The following is a 27,218-nucleotide window of genomic DNA, read 5'->3' as shown; positions in this document are numbered from 1 at the left end:
CAAACGTTTGGATTAACCCGATATCGCCCTGCCGTTAGTGGGCATATCGGGGAAAGATCCACTTGTTTGGCGACCTAAACAAACAAATGGATCTTATCGTGTATGTCCACCTTTAAGAAGAGATTGAGGTAGATTGCCTATATACTCTCCTAGATACTCCTGGATGCCCAATTTGAATATGAGAGTGAGATACGTAGTTGAAGAGTTACAGTATTTGTTGTGATATATATTCTTGAAACTATGGCTGTATTGTTCCAAAAAAATCAGGAAACCTCTAGTCTATAGGGATATCTATTCAGACCCAGAATAGCCTACACAACACACCATATTTCCCATGTTTTCATTGCTGTGGTTCAACCTGAAAGCAGTGCAATAAAAAGACAAAGTTGCAACATTTACAGAATTGTGCCTAATCTCTTCTAAAGGTTTTTTTTTAATGTTTACTTTATAAGGGCAAGTGTTCTGGTGGAAGAAGAAATTGGCTATATAAAAAGTAAGGTACCCAAAGATGTGGTACTGGTTTTCAGAAAAGATAAGTAATTGAATTACCTAGGAACTGATGTTCCATGAAGTATCTGTTAAAACTGGGAATAATCTCTCAAATAGTCAAGTAGCGCAGTTAAATGGGTAACCAAGACCTAAGGCAACTTGTTTATCTAAAACTATGGTTGATATCTGCCACTTTGCTAATGATTTCTTCAGGGTGATGGTTTTGCAATGAAAAAATTAACTTTGTTGATGCAGTGCTTTAACCTGGCATGTGGACCGGTCGTTTTGTCATCTCTTCATTAATGGGAAGGAAATTAAGTCAGGCAGCCTGGTGAATCTTCACAAAGTAAATAGCAATTTTTGCACAGGGAATAAATTCACTGTATTTCTTTTTTTCAATTCACAATTGGAGTTTGTGTGTAGGTGTAGTAAACCCCTGGAGTTGCACAACATGGGATTATTTGCTACAAGGTTTCGCTGTAGTTCCAAAGCAACCATTTAAACCCTTAAATTTGGAAAGTAAGGAGGCCAGGCTTATTGTATCCATATTTACTTGAATTTGTATATATTGTTTTTCATAAAGAAGTGATCCACAACCAGTGGCTTAAAGGGGAAGTAAAGTCTAAAATAGAATAAGGCTAGAAATGGTGTATTTTATATACTAAACATAAACATAACCTTACTGCACCACAAGCCTAATCAAATAAATGATTTATGTTTTCAAAGGTGGCCACAGGGGGTCACCATCTTGTAACTTTGTTGAACATCTTTGCAAGACCAAGACTGTGCACGTGCTCAGTGTGGTCTGAGCTGCTTAGGGATCATCATAAATTATCAAAAAAACACAAGTCAAATAATATCTGCCAGAAGCCGAAACAGCAAGACTGATTAATAATCAGAATATACAGACTGCACTTTCCAACTCTGCAGAACCAGTGGCTGCAGCAAAATAATCCTCCAAATAGAATCCCAATTTATTTGTTAAATCTGGCTCCATGATCTTTGTCCCTGCAGTTGGAGTTGGAAACAGTAAAAGGGATGTAAAGGCAAAAATAAAATCCAATACAAATCTCTACACAGTCGCCCACTGATCTACAGGGAAACAAACAAAGCTGCTTGAGTTCTGCATTGCTGAGAAATAGGGCGGGGGCTCCCCCTGCTGTACATAAGTATGATTGTTTCCCTGCAGAGAAGTTAAGGACCGTCTGACAATTCCTATCCACAGCAGTAAAAAAGGGAGAATTTCACTGCATACAGTCAGGTTTCTTATAAAAACAGTACACATATTTTAATTAAAGTATATTCTAGCAAAATACTGCTCCCCAAAACCAAGTGCTCATTTTTAAATTTCTGGCTTGGGGGAAAGGTTCTGAGGCATAAAAACAAAGGTTTATTACAAACAGAGCCTCCTGAAGGTGGGGAAATCTCTGTGTGGCTGCCCATTGACAGGACAACAACCCCAGAAACGTGTTTAATGTTTATGTGGCTCCCTTCAACTTTAATATCTGAGTGTGGTTCATGGGTAAAAAGGAGAGCCCTGCCATAAACCATACATTATGATTAGAGCGTCCCTTTAAGAACCTACATGTAATTATCCCTCTTCTCGTGTTAACCAACCATTTAGGGAGGGGCTGGCTGAGCAATTAAAAGGAGATAAAAAGAGATAAACAGCACACGTAGGCCAGGACTAGAGATTCACATGCATGCTGAATGCAGCCCGCCTCTGAACTCTTTGCCAGATCTATGTGGCACTCTAACATGAGTCGTTATCAAGATCCAGATATGTTAATTGCTATTCAGGGTAACACACGGGGACAGAAGAAAATAAATGGCTCCTTTGTATGGATCATATTGAAATACAGCCAGATACAAAAGGCCTTAGCTTTTAATTTATTACGTATGCGAAGGCATTGCCAAAACATGTGATGTCATACTATGATATCACAATGAATGAATGAACCCATGGCATTGGAAAAGGGAACGGGATACACTATGTGTTGTTGCAAAATAGGCATCTTTGTGATCTTATGAACTATGTGTGCCTATAATATCATAAAAAGCATAAAACTCAGCACATGCTAAGAAGTGGTCTACAAGCCTAGTCTTCTGCTCCCCATAAATATACATGCAAAATCATTTTAGCCCTCGCAATTGAAAAGGCTTAAAATCCATTCAAAATTATCTTATTATTATTTTTGGGGGAAGGGTCAGGGATATAATGGCACACAAGTGTGGCCCAAAACACCCCGTTGGCGACAATGCATAGAAAAGCTCTGGCATCTGACTGCTGTGTAATCTAAAAGCTCAATAGGAATTATATATGGGTTGAACTCAGGGTTGGAACTAGGGGTAGGCAGAGTAGGCGCAAAGCTGGAGGGGGCACCAGCACCTTCTCTGCCTCCTACCCCCTAGTCTGGTCCCCTCTTGGCACTGTGGCTGATGCGTACGTCCATTTTGCGGATCTATTGGGCGATACAACAGACCAGGTTGCCTAGGAATCGTGGCCTGGCGCGCGTTGAAACTTTATGTTTAATGAACACCTCCCCATCTAACACATTTTATTTCAACATTGCCTATGGTATGACAGCACTCTTTTTTTTTAATGCTGGGAAACTAATCAATGGTGTCCATCTTATAATTATTAGAATTGTGCTCTTCTTTTTCTCCCTGCATGGCAGGCTGCAAGAATAAACATATGCTGCGATTGGCTCTGTCGCAACAATGGGAAGCACAAATATTTGGTGCGCCCCTGCGCACATCTTTACGCAACATTTTGTGTGCTCTGCAAATTTGCAGTGTAATATATTTGACCTCAGTGCTTTTAAGGGAAAAAATACTGCTTATATGTAAGCTTTTTTGTGTTAGAGTTAAGAGAAAATGTTCAGCTTGTTTGCCAAACATCTAAATTCACTGGGTTTTTTTTTATCACCCAGGGCCACATTAACAAATGTGTAAATGGGCCTGCCAGGTCAAGTGGATCAGTATCGGAGAAATGGCCAACCACTTGTGCCTACTATCTGGTTTCCTGACAGAAAAAAATAACCCTGTATGAAGACAGGAAGTAAGCAAAGGCAATGGACAAGATGGCGGCTAGCCCTGCATGCTGAATGAGACCTGTGAACAGCTTGATACACTTGAGTACTTCATACTTTTCAACAGGGGGTACTTTATTTATTATAATACACAAGTTTTAGTTCGTCATGTATCAGAATTGACATATAGGCTTACATCCCAGGGAAGCAGAGGTTGTTACCCCAGGAGGAATTTCTGAGGATACAGTAGCCATTGAGCTAATTCACACACCTCCAAAATGTCCCTATTTTGGTAGGGACGTCACACAATGAGAAACTGAGGCAGTGTGTTAGAAAGACAGGAAGTAAACAAAGGCACCTTGCAAAGATGTCACTTCCTGTTGTGAAGACAGGAAGTAAACAAAGGCACTTTACAAAGATGTCACTTCCTGTCGTGAAGGCAGGAAGTAAACAAAGGCACATTACAAAGATGTCACTACCTGTCCTGAAAACAGTAACTAAACAAAGGTACTGTACATGTCATAGAAACAATATGGCAGACAGCTCTGCAGGCTGAACAAGACCTGTTTGCTGCTTGATAAAGATGTATTTCCCAGGAATGTTTGTGAAGGATATAGTGGCCATTTAGCTGGGTCACACCCCTCCAAAATGTTCCTATTTAGGCAGGGATGTCACACATTAAAGGGGTTGTTATAGTTAACTTTTAGCCATTTCTAAAAACTTCTCAATTGGTCTTCATTATTTTAAGCTTTTCAATTATTTGCCTTTTCCTTCTGACTCTTTCCAACTTTGAAATGGTCTGTAATGCTACAAATTTATTGTTATTGCTGCTTTTTATTACTCCTTTTCCTACTCAGGCCCCTCCTATTCATATTCCAGTCTTTTATTCAAATCAATACATGGTTGCTAGGGTAATATGGACACTAGCAACCAGATGGCTGAAACTGCAAACTGGAAAGCTGCTGAATAAAAAGCTAAATAACTCTAAAACCATAAATAATAAAAAATCAAGACCAATTGAAAATTATCTCATTATATCACTACATTAAACTAAAAGTGCAACAACCCCTTTAGGAACCAAAGGCCACGGGGCTTAACATGGGCTGGGATTTGTGAGGCCAAAGTCTAAAAGAGAATGATTGTAGCTACGGGTTCAAATGAAAGTATAATTTCTTTAACAATGTTTTGCTGTCCTATTCGCCATGGATTTACAAAGATAGGGAAATGGGGGTAAAAAAAAATAGAAAAAACTACTACAATAGTAATTATTCTCAGTAAAATATTTTTTTTGGGCACAGTCATGGTAGTAGGATTTGCTGATGATATTTCAGCACTTATTTTTAAGAAGAGGAATATTTCTATAATTATTTGAACAGAGGTCTGCTTTCACCTTTCAGGCACTGACCCCTCTGATATCTACTGATGACTCCAGATAAGGCTATGTCAGGATGTGCTGCACCAGAGGTGAACATTCAGGATGTATATCAGGTACGCACATAGTATATATACATGTACCCTGTGGCCTTATCAGGTAGCCAATATGTTCAGCGCTGGGCAAATACCCAACACTAGGCATGCCCCCTTGCCTTCTCAGTTGGTACATGTGAAATAAAGTCAATGCACTTCTATATACTGTACGTTGTTAAGAGCCTCGAAGACTTATAAATATCTGTACAGGTACGAGACCTGTTATCCTGAATGCTCGGGACCTGGGGTCTTCTGGATAATGGATCATTCCTTAATTTGGATCTTCATACCTTAAGTCTACTAGAAAATCATGTAAACATGAATTAAACCCATTAGGCTGGTTTTGCTTCCAATAAGAATTAATTATATCTTAGTTGGGATCAGGTACAAGCTACTGTTTTATTATTACAGAGAAAAAGAAAATCATTTTAAAAAATTTGGATTGTTTGGATAAAATGGAGTCTATGGGAGACGGCCTTTTCCTTAAATTTTGAGCTTTCTGGATAACAGGTCTGTATAACGCATTCCATGCCATACAGAGCAAACTATTGGGATGCTAAAATTTACACCTGCCTTAGCAGGGTGCACCACGCATGCAACGGATTTGTGTCCAGTGAAGCACACATTAATGCTGATATATACAGGCATGGGATCCGTTATCCGGAAACCCTTTATCCAAAAAAAGCTCCGAATTACGAGAAGGCTGCTTTCCCATAGACTCCATTTTATCCAAATAATGACGTTTTTGTTATTTTTAGTAATAAAACAGTACCTTGTACTTGATCCCAACTACGATATACTGTAATTATTCCTTATTTGGAAGCAAAACCAGCCTATTGTTTTTTTTTTTAATGTTCACTTGATTTTCTAGCAGACTTAAGGTATGAAGATTCAAATTAAAGAAAGATCCGTTATCCAGAAAACCCCAGGTCCCAAGCATTCTGGATAACAGGTCCCATACCTAATCAATAAAGTACCTCCTATTGTAAAATGTATGGATATTATAAATCATAGAGGAGTTCTATGACCACATAAAAGTCCCAAGACCACTCTGAGGTGGGCATGGAACTCTTAGGTCACTTCTAATATCCTGTTTCTTAATGCATCATGTGACAGAAATTGCATCTTTAAGCACCAAATATAACTGATGACATCACAAAGCACTGTTTATAAGAATAAAATTTACAGGCATTCTCCATAAGCCAATCCCAATCGTAACGAATAAGGGTGCTGTAGAAATGTAACATCTGCCCCATGTTTTGTTCCATAACCTGAATGAATGAGAACTATAACAGAAATGACAAATATTAGTTAGGAAGTGTAACAACATGAATAGACCTAGCGACACTGTATTGGGATTTATTAGTTTATTTGCCCCTTTTATGTGTGCGGTGGGTTTGCTAATTCTGTGGGATAGAGTGAGACGGAGAAAGAAAGGGTAAGGAATAAGACTTTTGTACCTGCACTCTGCGCGGATGAAACCATATTATCTCAGAGCCATTTCCCAGGAGCGGGGCCCACACACAGTGAACCTTCATAGAGCAGGTCTTATAACGGAGATCACTGCACTGCTAGGGAACAATGTGCCCTAATTATTGCTGGGATGGCTGCTATGCTGGATTAATCTCATAATTCTATTCACACTGAGATTTAAGGGGCTAAAATGAAAGCAGAGCGTGTATTAGAAAAAGCCAACAAAAATATATTTAACTCCTGTGTTTATAATTAAAATATATATTTTTTTTTAAATTAAAAAATCAGGATTTTGGCAAAATTTATTTCCATGGCTGATCTACATAAAAGCAGTGGACATGGAAGGCAATGGGGGTCATTTACTATGAAGTGCAGAGCAATTTGGGACCCAAGAGCTTTGCCCCTTAGTGCTAATTCTGCCCTTACTTCTTCCCTAACTCTGGCCCGTCTTGTGCCCAATTAAAAACACGTGTCTTCCGCTGCTCCTTGACATGCGTGTCTGAATCACACACAAGTTATGGGATTGGTGGGGGAGAAGGGATGCCTATATGCAGTGACATAACTAAATATTACTGGACCCCACAGCAAATGTTGTACCGATTTTTATTGAAATTGTATTTGAATTAGGACCTCATGGGGCCCCTATATCACTTGGGCTCCCCTGCAGCCTCAGGGTCTGCTTCCTCTGTAGTTCCACCCCTGCTTTTATTCTTAACCCCACACACCCCTCATTAATGCAGCATTGCCAAAAGCAGACAGCTCTGTATTCATGGGGGTTGCCGCAGGTCTTGGCAATCCAAAATGCAGCACAGAGACCTGCAGCAATTCTTTGTATAAGGAAGGCAGTGTGCAAAGTAATACCCATTATCTAGAATACCATAAAGCATGGAAGGACTTTTGTTGTTTTTCCAGAAATGAAGCGGGATACAATCTTCCTCATCTAAAGAACTAAGCAGGAACAGCGCTGTAATATTTTGCTAAAACAATGCCAGTAAGGCTTTTCAGCACAATTTTGCAAAATTTTGCTCATAGCCAGTACGGAGAGATCCCATAAAACAATGGCAGCATAGGTATCCCCCTGTATAAGCACAATTCAGCAGGAACAGCCCCTAAATTTGCTCATAGTCTGTACAGAGAGATCCCATAAAACTGTATAGGTATTCCCCTGTACTAACAATACAATTCAGCAGGAACAGCCCACTAAGATTGCTCAAAGTCTGCACAGAGATACCATAAAACTATGGCAGCATAGGTATTCCCCTGTACTAAGCACAGTTCAGCAGGAACAGTCCCCTAAAGCTCCTCATAGACGCAACGACCGATTTTAGCAAAGTCCGACCAATCCTTCGAAATTATCGTGCGTTTAGTGGGATTCAAACGATCGAACATCTGACGATTTTTCAGCTAACATCTGTCAGGAAATTGATCGGCAGGTTGAAAAATCTTTGTGGGTCCCAGTGCAATCTATCTATGTTTGCAGGGCCAAGCAGACAGCTCCCCTTTGTTTTCCTGGCAAATTGGTCTTTTTAGTTGATGGTCAATTCATACGATCTTTCTGAGAAAATCGTGGTCTCACGATGAGGATCGGATCTTTTAAAAATCTCAACATCTATGGCCATCTTTAGTTTGCTCATAGTCTGCACAGAGAGATCCCATAAAACTGTATAGGTATTCCCCTGTACTAAGCACAATTCAGCAGGAACAGTCCTCTTAGTTTGCTCATAGTCTTTACAGAGAGATCCCAGAAAACTGTATAGGTATTCCCCTGTACTAAGCACAATTCAGCAGGAACAGCCCCCTAAGTTTGCTCATAGCCTGTACAGAGATACCATAACTATGGCAGTATAGGTATTCCTCTGTACTAAGCACAATTCAGCAGGAACAGCCCCCTAAGTTTGCTCATAGCCTGTACAGAGAGATACCATAACTATGGCAGTATAGGTATTCCCCTGTACTAAGCACAATTCAGCAAGAACAGTCCCCTAAGTTTGCTCATAGTCTGCACAGAGAGATACCATAAAACAATATAGGTATTCCCCTGTACTAAGCACAATTCAGCAGGAACAGCCTTCTAAGTTTGCGCATAGCCTGTACAGAGAGATACCATAACTATGGCAGCATAGGTATTCCCTGTACTAAGCACAATTCAGCAGGAACAGTCCCCTATGTTTGCTCATAGTCTGTACAGAGAGATCCCATAAATCTATGGCAGCATAGGTATTCCCCTGTACTAAGCACAATTCAGCAGGAACAGTCTCCTATGTTTGCTCATAGTCTGCATGAGAGATCCCATAAAACTATGGCAGCATAGGTATTCCCCTGTACTAAGCACAATTCAGCAGGAACAGTCCCTAAGTTTGCTCATAGTCTGTACAGAGAGATCCCATAAAACTATGGCAGCATAGGTATTCCCTGTACTAAGCACAATTCAGCAGGAACAGTCCCCTAAGTTTGCTCATAGTCTGTACAGAGAGATCCCATAAAACTATGGCAGCATAGGTATTCCCCTGTACTAAGCACAATTCAGCAGGAACAGTCTCCTATGTTTGCTCATAGTCCGTACGAGAGATCCCATAAAACTATGGCAGCATAGGTATTCCTCTGTACTAAGCACAATTCAGCAGGAGCAGCCCCTAAGTTTGCTCATAGTCTGTACAGAGAGATCCCATAAAACTATGGCAGCATAGGTATTCCCCTGTACTAAGCACAATTCAGCAGGAACAGTCTCCTATGTTTGCTCATAGTCCGTACGAGAGATCCCATAAAACTATGGCAGCATACTATGGGTATTTATCTGCTCTGAGTCAAATTCTGCAAGGACATATGAGTTGTTTAGTGGCTTCTTACCACTGAAGGCCTAGAAGTGCACACCAGCTAATGAGTTAGGACAAGCTATCACTGAGTCAGCAAACACTTATGTCAGATGGTTATTTATTCCCACTTAGTTCATTATTTATCCAAGACACTCTGCTCTCCAAAGGCAGCCGAACCCAGAGTGAGGGCTGAGGGATTAGTGAAGAGTTAAAGTGTAACAGATTTTATTTAATGCATTATCTCTTTTTGTTGAAACTTGATTTAAGGCAAGTCGGTGTTCAAATACTGAGCCACCAGCAGAGCCCACGGCAAATATTTTTGTTCCCTGCAATAATGGGTCTATAAATATTTTGTTACTTTTTTTTAGCCCTGTTATATGTATGTAGCAAATGTCTCTTTAGTGTGCTCATTGCCTGCTCACCTTGGTTTAAAGAGAAACTATAATGTAGTGTACCTTTAAATTACAGGAAATGTAAAAAAAAATCATGTAAACCAGCTCCATCAAGTGTTTTTTGCTGTTTACATTCATTTGTTAAAATACCAGTACTGTTTAAGCTAATACTATAATTAATTTGAAACAACAGCGCCGCCTATCGTTCAGTTCGACTGAATGGCTACACTCAGCAGAAAGTTAAGGTAGTGAGAATAGGAAAGACAGTTAATTTTCTGCCAGTTGGTCAGCTATAAGGAGAAGCACGTGGCAATACCCTTGTGTTATTTGGTAACAGGCCCTACCCTGAGCTTTTGATTTTTTATTCCAAAGTGAGAGAATAGATGTGAATAATATTGCAAACATTCATATGAAGACCCGCGGACAAACATTAAAATGTTCTGTATGATTAGAAACAATAATATAATTAATGATAGTATATTCTCCTCATTGTCCATGTTTAATAGAAAAAGATAGAAAAATAGCGATCACTATATGTGACACCGTTTGTGATGTCAATTCCAATTATCATGTATTTAATTCACAATATTTTTCCTGTACAACTGGGAGACCTTCTCTTTTTGTCCTCAATGCGCCACTGCCTCCTGCTGGTGGATTTTGAGACTGTGGTGTTAATAAAGGTAAATTATCAGGTTAAAAAAAAAAGGAAATTATTTATATAGTGCTGTTCTCCCTTGGGGATTAAACTAATTTGACAGCAACTGAGCCAGACATAAGAGGAGTATTAAGTATGCCAGGACACCGGGAATTTAAGGGGGCTCATTTATCAACACTGGGCAAAGTTGCCCATGGGCAGTTACCTATAGCAACCAATCAGTGATTAGCTTTTTAAAGCCAGCTGCAAGTAGAACACTTGATGCAACATTTTGATTGGTTGCCATGGGTTAATGCCCATGGGCAAATTTGCCCAGTGTCAAGAAATGACCCCCAAGGAGTTGCCACAGGGAATTAAACCAGAGTTTTGTATGAGATCCCACATCCAAGGCTGATCACTTAACCTCTAGGCAAATATTAAAGGGGTGGTACACCTTTACGTTAACTGTTAGTATGTTATAAAATGGCTAATTCATAGCAACTTTTCAATTGGTCTTCATTATTTAATTTTTTTATAGTTTTTTTCATTATTTGCCTTTTTGTTCTGACTCTCTCTCTCCAGCTTTCAAAAGAGGGTCACTGACCCCATCTAAAACACATATGCTCTGTAAGGTATTGTTATTGCTACTTTTTATTACTGCTCTTTGTTTTCACGTTATCTCCTATTCATATTCCAGTCTCTTATTCAAATCAGTACATGGTTTGGACCCTATCAACCAGATTGCTGAAATTGCAAACTGAAGAGTTGCTGAATAAAAAGCGAAATAACTCAAACACCGCAAATAATTAAAAATGAAAACCAATGGCGAGTTGTTTCAGAATATCACTCCTTACATCATAATAAAAGTTAACTCAAAGGTGAACAACCCCTATACGTACCCTTGGGCCGATACCTACGTCAGTAAGAAGGCCTACAGGTGCCTTGCATAATAAGATCTCTGCGGCTGCAAAACTAAAATTCATCCCTGGACTCCTATCTTTCTTGTTATCAGAAGAAAGGCAAACACCTGAATATCTGAGTTTATGTTTTAATTTTAAAGGGCAACAAGTTTAGCTCTTACTATAATAATCCATCAGTTGATTTAGCAGTGGGTTTGGTTCTCTGGTAGGCCAACGGTCTATGAAGTAAGGCCAATAAAGGAAACAAATGTTTCCTCCTGACTAATACTTTCTTTGCTCCTGTCTTGCTTTTCACTACTCCCTTACTCCTTAAGTTCCTCCTTATTACTCTATTTACCCTTCAGTTCTCGCTTCAGATATACCTCATCATTCCCGAGGCTCCAAGTAATGGAGGAACCCTTGTGGAATAAGGTTCCAGGCTTGGAAACTCACCACCCTATGATTAAAGAGAACACCATTAGTGACTCCTGCAGAAGCCAAGAGTAAATGTGGAGACACAATAACTACAGGAAATTCAGTATATACACATAAACAAAGTACAGTGCAGTGACAAATATTGGGATAACCGCATTTGTTATCATTTCTAATGCAGCTCTGTGAATCTCCAGCCACTTTCTCTTTCACTGAGGCTTCGGAGCTGCTTTTCTTTGGACATATTTAAGGGAGAGGTCGAACAAGTATTCAAAGCAAACAGAGAACAGGTCTGAAATTGCTTTATTGCACCAGATATGAGATCTGCAGGAGGCACACCCCTGCCCCTTCCCACCGACAGCAAGGGATAGGCAACTTTTAGTTCTCCAGATTAATCTCTTAAAGGCAACCATCCCAATTTGGCGATTGCATTTTTATTTTAGATTAAAATGAAAACATTCAAATTGATTCATTTTCCCTACGATACAAATGCACAACTTTAGAGAAGAGTAGAAGAATATATTCGGCTAATGTCTGCATATCGAAGAGGGTAGTGTTGGCTCAGTGAATCTAGATCATCACCTCGACGTTGCCTAGGGAAAGGTCGCCCCTTCATAGCTTGAGACTTGTGAGAAAAGCCACAGAGAGGCCGATGATCCCTTTGAATGAGCTACAAAATTCTATAGCTGAGGCTGGAAAAATAGGTGCACTAGTCAACCATATCAAGGGAGGCAAAAAAGGAGCCATTCAAAGTTTGTCCCAAGTTGCGATGGTGGATTTTTTTTGTAGTCAGATGAGATACATAAGTTTAGTCTTTTATATAAATAAAAATTTCTAGAGACGCGAGCCTGGGAGCAGTGGTTCTTCGCCTAATTTGGTCATCCAGATAGTGATGAGCTAAATTTATTGGCAAGTTTCATTGCGAAAATGACACCCATAGACTCTAGTGGGACTTCAATGCATTTTGGTGAATTTTTGGTGTAGTGAAACGGGTCAGATTCACCCATAACTAAACCTAGATAATGAACCAAAACTAGTTAACTCATCCATTTGGATCTCAGGGAAGGGCCTGAGTAGACAAAGGAATACATTGAGTCATAGATACATAAGTAGAATAGGGGTTTCTTGGCATGGTTTCCTTTCCTGAAAATTTTATTATAGCAGGGCAACTTATGTGATAATGTTTTTCTGTAATACGCAAGGCTACAGTACCACTCTATGGTCCAGAAAAGGAGTCCAAAATACTTGCGAACCATTGGTTTGAGCCGAGTCCTCTCTAAAAACACCAGTGTCGGCGTGGGAAGGTGAGAGGGTGATACAGAATGTTTGCCAAGGCTTTGCATTTACTGTCTTCCTATACACGCAGTATTTATATAATTGATGAGCAAAACAGGAAGCAAAAAAACAGAAGTCAATTGGGGAAGTGCAAGAGATAAACTGTAGGTTTAGGCAGATATGGGATTTTCAAACTCTTCTTTGAGGAATGGTCTAAGAGACCCCACCAATGCCATTTTTATTTAGTACAACCCTGAAACTCCAGGGAGGAAGCCATCTAATTTAACTATCGCTAAATTGGCTCTATTTCCAACCAAATCAGATGATCATTGGCGCTTCTGTGTATTTTAACTTTTAGGGCCAGAGCCCATGTTTAAGTTCCCACCTTTAAGGCTGAACAATTGCAGAGCTAAATAGTGGTGATGATGGAAAATTGGGTGCAGTGGGGATAAGGCGACTGGGGAGGGGGTAGGAGGAATGCACAGGCCCTAAAAACAACAATGGGGGGCTAATTATGTATTAATCTCCACTCCACATGTCCATTTATTCCTTGGGGCACTATGGCATGAGTAGAACATTCTCCATATAAAAGATACATTGCACATTGGCTTCTCCTGCAGTCAAAACATTACTGATTAATTGCATTCAACATTCTCCTTTTTATGCCCTGGCTGCATCATTTAGCTCATTTCTCCTTATATTCAACGTGAATTTGTATAGCGTACTACTGTTTGCAGATGGACTTGCTTCACCACAACAAAAGATATATCCTTTCAACATGTAATATACTAATGGCACGGCATTGGGTTTCCATGAAAACAAATGACGGGGTGACATATGGCATCACATTGTCCTCAGTGCACCACTTACATCATGTGAAGAAGAACAGAATGTAGGTTATAACTCTAGGATATATCACATTGCTTTACTCCATATTTGATGTTATGTTTTAACATTATAACCCCCAGTCTTCCTCACCCCTAAATATTCACTTTTATTTCCATAAACCTTTATAAATAAAGCCTTTCAAAAAATAAAAAAAACTCAGACTTCAGTTTGTTGAAACTGCCCACTGTGGGAACCCTGGAGATGCTGCCTGCTTGAAGGTGGCAGTAGCTCCCCTGCATCAATATGCACATCTTTAGAACAATCTAAAGACCTCTGCATTCCACCAAAACATTTTAGAGGAATGTTGGAAATATCTGAGGCCTAGAGAATTAAAGAAACCTAAGAAGCCTAAATAGAATCCATTAAACAAAGTTCCTCTGTGCACTCTATTAGGGACTTAGGTATTATAATCACTGGAGCTCAATCTCCTCTGGCTCTAGAAACACATAGCAACCAGATATTTGCTTTCAAACAGCACGTGAATAACGGCTGTGGATAATTCATTGGTTTGCTGGAACTGGAACTTAATACTTCTCCTTATACGTTGAATAAAGTATCTCCAAGCAGGCTCAATCAACCAAACATCCTCTGAATTGAATTGTAGGTGAATTGAATTGTAGTTGGATTGATTCCACTTCCTTCCAACAGCATTAAAGGCTATTGTATATTGAAATAAAAAGTGTTTTGGCCATCAACCATAAGGATCCATGTCTCTTACACTATTATGGGAATCAACAGGAATTCCACATCTGCAGCTTCTGTTGCAAAAGTCTCTACAATGTGCCTTAGGCAACGTGCATCACACACATTCTATACTACACAGAGGATAATGCAAAGCAGCTTTGAAATTAAATAATGTATGAATAAATCACCAATTATTTACAGAGTAAATGGATATGTTTGGGTAGTCTGGTTAACAAGCCTGATTGCAAGATACTCAGTGCAAAGAGATAATATATTTTTCTTATTTTTAGCCTTTATTGGTAGAGCATTAACATATTACATAGAATTTTACACAGACTGTTTAATCTATTATATACTGTATATTAAATACAGTAGTTTTAGCCATATTAATTATTGTGCTTTAGTTCTCCTTTAAAGGGGAACCAAACCCTTAATTATAAAAATCCCTACCCCTTACCCTACATAGACCCCCCCTCCCTGCTCCCCCCAGCCTAGCTGTTACCTTTGGTAAATGCCCATAAGTATTTACTTACCTCTCTTTGCAGATTCAGCGCAGAGGAGCTCACGGGCACCATCTTCTTCTCTTGGGTCTTCTTCTGGAAGTAAGTGCCATATCGGCGCATGCACAGTTGGAGCAGTCTTCAGGGTTTTTGACAACTTCGCATGCGCCGAAATTGACGGAAATTGCAGAAGCGTCGGAAGAAGACCCCAGAATTACCAAAAATAGTGCCCGTGAGCTCCGCTGAATCTGCAAAAAGGTAAGTAAAGATTTAGGGGTATTTACCGAAGGTAACAGCTAGGCTGGGGAGAGCAGGGAGGGGGTTCTATGTAGGGTAGGGGTTTTTATAATTAAGGGTTTGGTTCTCCTTTAAGTCTGCACTTATCAATAATTACATTACAGAGTTGCACGGCAAACCTATTAGAGGTTTGGACTGTCCTCCACTCTGGCGTCAAGGCAAAACTGGCACCTAAAGTTCTGGGAAAATAGATGTGCAAGAAATTGGTAAGAGTTATAGTACCATACCCAAAGAGCTGACAGTCAGAAGAATCATTGTGAAACATGTCAGTTTGTTTGACTGAGAATATAGGGAGTTACAGTGACAGGTGTTGAGCTACAGGCCGACTTATCTCCATTCTGGCGAAGGGTGAGTGTAAAACCTTAAAATGCGGACACGCCTATTTATTTTAATGTTCTGCAATAACTCAGCTGATATGGAATCTGCCTTTGTGATGAGTATGTGCAACACCTTGTGTAATGGAAAAATAAACTATGACTGTGTTTTCAATTGTGTTGGAGTTTGTAAATTTCATTGGTTGAAGAATATACTTAATATGAACTGCTCACCCACACACAGCCTGACAAGCTCTTGCGTCTCCTTATAACTCCAGGGGAACTCTGTAACCTCTTGCAATATTTGTTTAAGAGCTTCTGTAAATGGTTTGGTAACTCACCGCTCGCTTGCCAGAATAGCATATAAACATATTTATGAAACGTGAATGGAAGTAGGCTTTCACATAAGCAAGAGCAGATATTACGAACCCCCTGCGGTAGAGCCAGTAGGGTAAGAATCAGCCCATTAGAAGAACATTCTATGCCCTTTACCCAAGATCTTTTTTCTTCCCAAAATCCTTAAGCATTGTCATTTAATCTCAAGCCTTTGTGAAGATGTGAATTTGTAATTTTCGGTGTTAGTGACAGAGAGTGTCTCACAGCTCCTTGAATGGTTCTAAGATAAATGATATCCAGAGACCAGCATATATCTGTTCATGCAAATGTGCTTGTGCCGTGTGAGTAATGCTTCCTCCTTCCAGACTCAGATAATGGAGACCATTCACTAGAGGTGTCATCTAAGGCCATACTGTAAAGCATGAGCAAAAAAGGGAATTTCTTCTGCAAACAACATATGCTGCTTTTGAAGTAGGTCAACCATGGAGAAACATCAACTACTCAATATAGTAAACAATAAAATATTCTTTCAGTACCCTCTTATAATAACACACACTGGGTCAGCTGAACAATACGTAAAGAGAGAGAGCTTTTGATGGGCAGGTTTATCCATTAGGGTCACACCATTCCAGGGGCTTGGGTACCTTTTACAACTACAGTTGTATGGGTAGTACTTTTGATAAAGGGATTCATGAAACCAGTGTTGCATCATTACATAGCATTCATTTTTAGAAGACCAAAACCATGTGCTCATGGAGAATACTAAATAATGCATTGTTGGAGGCAAACATAAGTGAATGTAAATTATATAGCTGTATAAAAATACAGGTACATGATCCATTTTCTGGAAACCCATTATACAGAAAGCTCCAAATTATGGGATGGCCATAGACTCAATTTTAATGAAATAATTACAGTTTTGAAAAAGTATTTCTGTTTTCTCTGTAATAATAAAACAGTGTTTTGTGCTTGATCCCAACTAAGATATAATTAATCATTATTGGAAGCAAAACCAGCCTATTGGGTTTATTTAATGTTTACATGATTTTCTAGTTGACTTAAGGTATGAAGAAATAGATTATGGAAAGATCAGTTATCTGGGGAAACCTCAGATCCCAAGCCTTCTGGATAACAGGTCCCATACCTGACTGATTAAAAATGTAGGAATTTAGGTGAATATTGCCAAGAACTGATAAAGCTCAAAGGTAGGCCCATGAGGCTCGTCTCCAGGCCCCTTGCCCTGCCGCAGTGCGATTGTGCATGCGCACATAGTTTCTTCTCCCCATGATTGCGCATGTACGCCTACTGGGAATACGCCGCAGTTGCACATGCGCAATTTTGTTTTCTTGGCCTGAAGTTAATTTTTGAAGGGAGCAGGTCAAGAGCCGGGGCCCACCGTGTTTTTTCGTACCGGTGTCCCGCCAGCTCAGTCAGACCCTGGCCATGACAGTGTTTTAGTTCCATCCACTACTTAAGCCTAGTCATGAGGTCAAACCTAAAGCGAATTGCATGAATAGCAGTCCCTGCTCATGAAGATGTGTCAGAGGTACAACTCATACATTTGTAGAAGAAAATATTAAAGGCTATAATTAAACATTCAATAAGCATTTAATATATGTCCAGATACAGCAAACTACATCATGATACTTCAATCAGGTTTCTAGACCACACCCCTTTCTGCTAGGGATGATAATAAACTAATAATGATGACTATAAGTTATAGTAAGGAAGGCTGTGGCCAGTCAACCCAAGAGACAATTTCATCTTAGGCAAGACTGAAACTGCAAAATGAGACAGAAGCATGAAATAAGAAGAGGAATTAGTCACCCATTATGTAAAAACCAGGGATAAAATGATTACTTCATTTGCTCAGGTATACCTCTCCATGTTCTGGGCTCAGCCCCCTTTTATGTTCTAATACTAGCAGAGAGTTGTGGGTACTAATATAAACAATACCTACAGACTAGAATCTCACCTGCCTACAGCCTAATGTGCATGAGAGAATGAACTACACACAGAGGGAAAGAGGCAAAGTGTTACAGTACAGTCTACTCCTGTATTAATACAATGAAAAGATAATCAAATAAATATACATGAACGCACTTTGCTGTCCGTAGCTTTGCTGACTTAATCCATATTCCCATTACTATTCATTGGATCCAGTGTCCTTACCCATGAATGTCAAAAAGTGAAAAAGGAAACCACATATAGTCATTTCATAAATATGTATGTTTACATCCCCCCCTCCACAATCACATCTGCTTTTCTTTGTCTGTTTTATATAAATAAGGCAAATGATAAAGGATGTTCCAGTTCCTTTTTGCCTGGGATTGTATGGGATTCATTGCTGGTATGGAAGGCTTTGTGAATTATCAAAATAAATCATGTTCTGTCTGCTTGCATACATAATAATGTATAAGGGATAATGTACCCCCTACTGTAAATGATAAGGATATTAGAAGTCACTGGGGGGTTGTTCTGTGACCATATAAAGGCACAAGGCTGCAGGCTGAGTTATACAGGGAACTCTGAGTATCACTCATGTATTATAAGAGATAATGTAGCCCCTACTGTAAATGATAAGGATATTAGAAGTCACTGAGGGGTTGTTCTGTGACCATATAAAGGCACAAGGCTGCAGGCTGAGTTATACAGTGAACTCTGAGTATCACTCATGTATAATAAGGGATAATGTACCCCCTACTGTAAATGATAAGGATATTAGAAGTCACTGAGGGGTTGTTCTGTGACCATATAAAGACACAAGGCTGCAGGCTGAGTTATACAGGGAACTCTGAGTATCACTCATGTATAATAAGGGATAATGTACCCCCTACTGTAAATGATAAGGATATTAGAAGTCACTGAGGGGTTGTTCTGTGACCATATAAAGGCACAAGGCTGCAGGCTGAGTTATACAGGGAACTCTGAGTATCACTCATGTATAATAAGGGATAATGTACCCCCTACTGTAAATGATAAGGATATTAGAAGTCACTGAGGGGTTGTTCTGTGACCATATAAAGGTACAAGGCTGCAGGCTGAGTTATACAGGGAACTTTGAGCATCACTCGTGTATTACAGTATAAGGGATAACGTACCCCTACTATAATGGATAAAAGATATTAGTAGTCACTTATCAACACAGGGCAAATTTCCCCATGGGCAGTTACCTAAAGCAACCAATCTGTGATTAGCCTTTTAAAGCCAGCAACAAGTAGAACAATGAATGCAGCAATTTGATTGGTTGCCATGCGTTACCGCCCATGGACAAATTTGCCCAGTGTTGATAAATGACCCCCACTAAGGGGTTCTGTAAAGGCAGCCTAATAATAATATAGCCCTGCCTTTGGTGGTCATATCGGGGAAAGATCCACTCGTTTGGCGATAACGCCCAATGAGCGGATCTTATAATGTATGGCCAGCTTAAGTAGTGACTTGTAGGACATCTTTAGGATCTAGACACCCCAAACAGTTATTATTTTATACTTAATCCACAAATACATTGGATGCTACATGTTTCCTGCTAAATTTGATTGTGATTTTGTAGCACATTTTTGACTTTTAAAAATATTCCTGATAAAAAGTGACTTATGTTCCAGACACGGATAACATCAAAAAATAAACCAGACTTTATCAGTGGATATATTTATATCCAATATATATAAATACAAGTACCTATAATTTAACAGTATGGAAAAAGAACACAATATTCGGTAAATTTATTGCTAAATGAACTAAAGCCATAAAAACCTCTGATAATGTGACTGTTTGCTCGAGCCAATAAATCACCCACTGCTGATTGTTATTGGCCAAACCGGCTGTCACGCTATTTTAAGCAGAAGCTGATATCTCATTCATGTTTCCTCACCATTTAACGTTCCCTAAAGGCTTGTTTTATTACCTGAGAATGCAGCACTGTTTGCTCTCAGTCTTTGCAAAATTAGGTGTGTACTTCCTTCATTCCCTGCTTCCCATTGTTTTTTTATGTTAGGGACCAACAAGAAAAAAAAATAGTTCCTAAAATATTTAGCCGATTTCATATTCTTTTTATATAAAAAAAGAAGTAAACTTTATATACAAGGATTATGTATTTTTCTTAATTGTTAATATAATTTTAAAAATAATTTTAATAAATCATTACTTTATGCAAAATTTAAAAAAGTAAATACATTTAAATTTTTAATAAAATGCAGTATAATATTGAAACAAAATCCACTGCTTTACAATGCCTCAGTTTAGACACTAATTCTAAACAAGTTTGGATTTGAATACAACAAAAAATGTATATTTAACGTAAAATAAATTTCAATTTTTTGCTGGCCTAATAACCGAAATATAATCAGGAAATCCTTTGTTTTTTTAAAAAAGAATCCCCTTATTTGATAAAAATGTGGGCACATTCTAAATGAGGATTTAAATACAAACTAAACAGATTAAAAATTAATTTAATTGCAAATATTTTTTCAACATCATATTATATTTCATTTTTTAAATGTTAATATGCAAGTCTTGATTTGATAAAAAATATTTTAAATGATAAAGCATGCTTTATTTAAAAATAAAAAAAAAGGTCTTAATATCTTTTACATTTTTTATGTTGGCCTTATAACTTAAGTATAAACCAGAAGTTTAAAAAAACAAAATCCACACTTTTATTTAATGCTTCATAATAAATTTTAAGTTTCCTAAAAACTGACGTTTAAATTAAGTAACTGCAATATATTTAAAAACTGACAACCTTTTTTTTTTTTTTTTAGAAAGCCTCATTATAAACACTGAAAATTTTCTAAAACGAAATTTATAGTATGAGTTTTTGTTTATTTTCCTTTTTACCAGTGAGAACATAACACCCTTCCTTCCCTATTATTTATATATATTACTGCCACCATGTTGTGGTTCCAGAAATGAGCCAACACCTTCTGCATCACACACCAAAATATTTACCCTCCGCAGGCTGCGTGTCGGAAAGGTACAAAATTCCACTTTACGATTAAAAGTTCAAAGTCTGCCTGGCAACTTTTTCTAAAAAACCGCCATCAGATAGGTCAAACATGGATCTTTTAGTGCAAGAGATTAAATTCTCCCAGACTAGGAAACGAATGTTCCTTTACATCCCTTTAATCCAGTTAAGACACGTTCCTCTCTTATCTTCATTTTACCGTAAAGAAAATAATTAGCAACGACTTCCATTTCGTACCGACGTTTATGTTTGTCCTGCGGTCAGACATTTTGTCCCAACAAGAGTCAACATTCACCAAGGCTTCCTGACGGCTACTCCACATTGCTTCAAAAGCAAACGAAAAATAACACATGCAAGGTGAATAAAAGGCAACAAAAAAGTAACTTCATCTTACCGTACGTGATGTCCATGGTGGCGTTAATCTGCGTGTGGACATTGACCATATCTGTCTCCTCTCCAGTTTTTAAAAGAATCGCAAAAAGTGACACCTCTCAAGACTGCGCCGAGAGAGGGATCAACGTTAGAACAGCAAGGTGTTGTAAAAAGAAGGGAGGGTTCTGTTCAGCCGCTGTTATCATATTGATTCTCCTAATCAGGACTAATGTAGGTGGAGATGTTAAATAGTAACTAGTCTCTTATGGAGACCAGTCTACAAGGCTTTTGTAACTATAGTAACAGTGAGAGGCCAGTTACTCAGACTGTTTTTTTTTTTTTCTTTTCTTTACTGTGCGGGGATGACAAATACATTCACACCTTGACACAGTAACATAAATACCTGTTCCAGGAAGGAGACAGAGTTTCTCTTTACACAGCTCATAGATGCATCTCATGGTAAAACCTTTGCTTTGTCGTTAAAAAGGATAAGATGATTTGAAGGCTATCTTGCAAAAAATTTTAATAATTTTTATCCAAACTCAGCAAATCAAATATAAGTTACTGTTATACTGTCCCTGTTAAGCTTGTGACTTGTATCTAAAAAAAAAAATTAGATTTTTTTTTTTAACCCTAGTGCGAGAACACAGGGCAGTGGTTTTCAGATATTTTTTGAATTTCTCATTTAGGGTCCATCGTCTGGTCAGGTTAGATCACAGCAAAGTTCTCATGTATCAAAACATTGCTTTATAAGTACTTCAGCCAGAACCGTAATCTGTAATAATGGGGCCCTATATGACTAAGATAGTGGGGCCCTATATGACTAAGATAGCAGGGCCCTCCCCTCTCATTGATCACCGGGGGACTCTTGAGCCTCATGCACACGTGATTTGCAATGGACAGACCCCCTAGGATGCCAAAACACTGCTTTGATCTACAAAAATTCCAACAACGGCCCCACACCTTCAAGTCTACGTTTCTTTTGGGACCTCACCTGCTTCAAGGCCCCTGACTGAAGTACCCTTCATACCCCCCTGATGAGAGCCCTGACTTGAGCATATCTGGTAAACTCCACGATTTAGGCTAAGGGTCATAGTACATCATCCATTGGTCAATCCAAGAGGGTCACTCTAGCTGTCTAGCACATTTCCACGCAACTATCAAAGGTCAAGGGCTAATCAGCATGCTAACTATTGCAATCAACTGCAAATTAGTCAAAGTTATTATTAAGGTTTCCAATTTTCTAGTTTTTGGAATAGTTTCATTCTAGTGTTACATTGAATATTTTGTCTCCTTCCCCCCCCCCCCATTTATAAGAAATGTTAACACTAATGGCAGTTAGTGATTTTTGACCAGATTAGAGGAGCACTCCAGCAGCTAGAAGTCAACAGATTTTAGTGACTGAATTACATCAAGTGACCACTGTAAAGACAGTGATCATAGAAGACCACAATGAGCTTTGAGCTGGTCTTGAGATGCTACCAATCTCTCACCCAATGCAACTTAGCATTGTTGCAGCTGGAGGTAGGTACAGTAGGTGGAATTAATCGAAATAAACGGGAATTAATGTAAACTGCCACAATACGGATGGTTTCTGAATTTTTGGTGCCACATTTTGCTTCCCATTGGCCATATTCTACATTTTAACACTATTTTGAGTCCAAGCTACTGTTTAATGCCAGTTTGTGAAAACGGAGGCTCAGGAGAGGTAGTGTATGAATGAAAACAGTTGTTTCTATGAATAAAATCAAGCATTTAATGAATGATTGAATAAAGTAGTTGTGAATGAAGTCATGCCTAAGCCAATGTAACATGTGGAAGCACACATTCACACGAATATCTGCAAAGCATTTTCCACTGATTGAACAACAAATCTATTTCCCAAGTGTACCCTACAAAGCACTGCATGTTAACTTCCCTTTAACACAGTACATGTTAAAGGAGAAGGAAAGGCTAAAACTAAGTAAGCCTTATCAGAAAGGTCCATCTAAATATACCAGTAAACCCTCAAAGTAACGCTGCTCTGAGTCCTCTGTCAAAAGAAACACAGCATTTCTTTCCTTCTATTGTGTACTCATGGGCTTCTGTATCAGACTTCCTGTTTTCAGCTTAAACCTCCAGGGCTTGGGCTTGAGCATGCTCAGTTTGATCCTCACTCCCCTCCCACTAATCTGAGCACAGAGCTATGAGTGAGCAGGGAGAGACTCAGGCAGGAAGGGGTATAACACCAAACTAATACTGCAGCTGCTATCCTAAACAAACAGAGAGCTTCTAGAGTTTTTTCCACAGTTATGGTAAAACATTCTACAGAATAAATATACCATTCTAGCTTGCACTATTGCAGCTAATCTATTGGCAATAAAATGTCTCTGTAGCTTTCCTTCTTCTTTAAAGGGGATTAAATCTGGGTCCCATGTTAGTAAGAGCCATTTTTCACAACAATTTTTTAATGTCACAAGCATTATGAGGAAACTCTAATAATAAGACTTGGAGACCACGCTAAGCTTTAACATAGAAAGAAAACTGCCAACATTTTTTACGAAAAAAACTGTAATGGGAATAAAAGGGACGTATTGTTTTTGAATTCATCAGGGAGCTGAATGATTTTCTATCTAAATGCCCACACTGTCTACTACAGGAATGCTGGACTAGGCTTTTTAACGCTGTTGTGAGGTCTATGCTGAAGCCCACTTTATCATCAACCATGGAGGACAACTGCAGATATTGCAATAAAGAGAAGGGATAGAAATATGGCTACGTATATTCTTAGCTGGGATCCAGAATGGGCTTAAAAGCACTCCTTTCCTTATTGGTTGGGGGATGGGATAGTGTTGGCCTACCCAAACACCTTTTAGTAGTTTTAGATCCTTGCCTCTTGTTTATGTGGAATACCCGTTTATCAACAATAAGTTTTTTTTATAGCCAAGTTAGATGATTCAAAGCAAATATCTGATTCCTGTGGGTTCCTAGATATGGGTGACCTTTTCCCAAGTTCTGGAAATTTTCTCAAGGAACCACAATGCTATTCATTTTATAGATAATATAAAATACAGAACTACTGGTAATTTATGTTTATTAACAACAGAGGAAAGTATCCTTAAAAACCATCAATATCAAAACTTAACCGACCAAGGCAATGGCAAAATCAAAACTATATAGACCTTTTGGAAGCAAAAGAGTATTTGAGAATAATCCTAGACTAACTTTATTTTTCAACTGGTCACAACTACAGATTAGGGATGAGTGAATTTGACTTGTTTCGCCGAAAATGCGCCGTAATGCATTAAAGTCAAATTTTTTTTTTGACGTGCGTCATTTTTTTCCTCCTATTGAAGTCTATGGGCGTCAATTCTGCGGCGAAACTTAGCAAAAATATTCTCTCATCCCTACTACAGAATAGTTTATATGTCAGTCGATGTACAGGGAGTGGAACACTTCTGTTTACCTATGAAATTACTGTCTCCCATCGATCCTCACTTCCCACAAAATGCATAAAAGATCAATAAGGGCCATTGTTCCAGTTGATATGGCAACCTTATCGATCCCATAGTAAGTCACTATTCTCCATCGCATTCTTTTGTTAGCTGATGCCAATCACCAGCAGGGTAGGGTATTTGACAAAACCAGCCTTTAGACCCTACAAGTTCATAAATTTAAAGATACTTTATTGTCATGATCTATCTTTGTTTGTGTCTATGAAAACAATCTTTGCCAAATTTAGAACCTTTGGGAAACATGATTCACTAAACAGTTTTGACAATACTATTTAAATGATCATAGGGACCATTTATAAAAAGCAGGGTGCAAGGTGCTAAAAACAGATGCAAGCTGCCATGATTTTTGCTCCCCTGTCCTGCAAAGGGCTTATGTTCCCACTATGGGGCAGATTCACTAACGGGCGAATGTTTGCCAGCATCAGCCTCGCCCACCTCGTACCACCTTGCCAGGTGCAAATGCGCTACAAATACACTAATTCACTGAAATGCGGAGTTTTGTCCCTGGCCTCGAATGCTGGTGACTTTTCACTAGTGGTACTTCAGCAGTGCGAGCATTTCATAGCGAAGATGAGCTAGCGTTCATTTGTGCCTACCGAAAATTCGCTAGTGATCTTGCGCTTAGGACAATTTGCATACAGCGTGTTGTATGGACGTCTTTATTCTAAATGTTGGTGCAAATGGTTGAAGTTACCACTTTTTATTACACATGTCCAGGGAACCTTAATTAAGACGAAAGTTAATATAATTCCCTACACATGAGCCCACTGTAAAATTAATGTTCCATATGTTATAAAATGTGTGGAGAAAACCGGTTACCCAAAAAAAGTCTAAGGACTTTTGCAGCGAATCCCGCTTAAAAAAGGGAAAAGTCGCCAGCGTTTTTTGAACTTTAATGCATTTTCGGCACACAGGATATGACGTAAGTGACAGAAGATTGAGGAAGATCTAGCTGTGAAGTCAACTCTGACCAAAGAAGTAACGTTCAGTAAAATCCGCACTTTATCGCATGGCGATAAGAGTGCGATTAAACACTAGCGACGGTCACGTGCACTAGCGAATTGTCGTCTGCGCCTGCGATTTCCCTGCCGGTGGCAACGCTGGCAAAAAGTTTAGGCATCATTCAGATGTGCAAGTTAGGGAGTACGTAGGCCACAATGGAGACCTGTACTTGGTGCCTGGTGCGATGCTAGGGATAGCCAGACCCTAGACAGAAGTTTTTTTTGCTTTAGCACTTGCATTCGGGGTCATAGTAAATGGACCAACATTTGTAATGATAGACCATAAATGAGGAAATAGTTACATATATTTACAATTAGTGAAGGGCGAATCTAACCCATTTAGTTTCGCCAAAAATTCACCAAAATGTATTTGTCTATGCACGACAATTTTTTTTTGTTTCGAGACAATTAGTTTCACTCAACAAAAATTTTCTCTCATCGCTTCTTGTACTGCAAAATATATATATATTTATATAATTGTAGCAACTCTTAAAGATTACAGTGTAAATTATAGATCACAGATTATAATCCCAAATTGTGTATGGAATAAGTAGATGGAAAAAACACAATCTAAAAAACAGTAGACTGATGTCCACCTCTGTGTTGCCTTTATCTTTTCTTATTTCTGAAATAATATCTTATTTCAGAAATTAAATGGGGTGTGATCACTGCAAAGGATTATTGCTATGGGGCAAATTTACTAACCGACGAAAATTCGCCATCTACAGCTTCACTCACAGCGCAAAACTTTGCAAGGAGTAGATTCACCAGGACAATGCTAATTCACTCAAATCCGAAGTTGCGTCTAGGGCGTCGAACAATAGCGTTGATGCGCCAAGCAAATCGAAGTTACGCTAGCGTTGCCTAATTTGCATACGGCGGTAAGTTAAAGTTGAATGGACGTATATGTTGCAGCAAATACATTACATTACACAAGTCCAGGGAAACCTTAGTAAAATAAAATAGTTGTTATATTGCCCTACACATGAGCCCAGTGTATAGTTTATGTTCCATATGTTAGGAAATGTTGCCAGTTACCCCCAACAAAAATGTACGCTCTTTTTCAGCCTATCACCCTGCAAAAGGATAAGACGCTAGCGTTTTTTGGGGACTTAGAAAAATTTTCAACTACGTTTTGAGGAACTCCTATCTACTCTATTGCACTTCGTCTGGTCTGAGGTGGTGAAGGTAAGTCTGGCGCAAGAGGCAACGTTCAATAAAATCCACATCTTAGTGAATTTGCGTAGTTACGTCCATTCGCCAGAGCGCAAATTTGGCAGGTGTTAGGGAGCGAAGTACCGCTACAGTCTATCTCCTTCGCTAGCGACGTTACGCCAGCGACCGTTAGTAAAGTGCCCCTAAGTATTTATGTTATATACAGGTATATTATGTATATATGTATATATGTATATATATATATAATGTATGTAAGAATGATTTGCTTACATAAATGTAGCTATGGA

At 38.9% G+C, this 27,218-nt stretch overlaps 1 protein-coding gene across 1 annotated transcript in view; it reads right to left on the bottom strand.

Moving 5' to 3' along the window:
• LOC108700876 (hepatocyte nuclear factor 4-alpha-like) overlaps positions 1 to 21,456 on the bottom strand; it is a 60,277-nt gene extending 38,821 nt beyond the window's left edge. Inside the window, exon 1 of the mRNA XM_041575815.1 lies at positions 21,283 to 21,456. Coding sequence (XP_041431749.1) covers positions 21,283 to 21,331 — 49 coding nt within the window. The 5' untranslated portion in view covers positions 21,332 to 21,456. The remainder of the gene's footprint in view (positions 1 to 21,282) is intronic.
• Positions 21,457 to 27,218: the final 5,762 nt, after the last annotated feature.

The sequence above is a fragment of the Xenopus laevis genome, chromosome 9_10L (genome assembly GCF_017654675.1).
Source record: "Xenopus laevis strain J_2021 chromosome 9_10L, Xenopus_laevis_v10.1, whole genome shotgun sequence".
Classification (NCBI taxonomy): domain Eukaryota; kingdom Metazoa; phylum Chordata; class Amphibia; order Anura; family Pipidae; genus Xenopus; species Xenopus laevis.
Note: the sequence above shows the minus strand (reverse complement) of the source record. Positions and strands in the feature narration are given on the sequence as shown.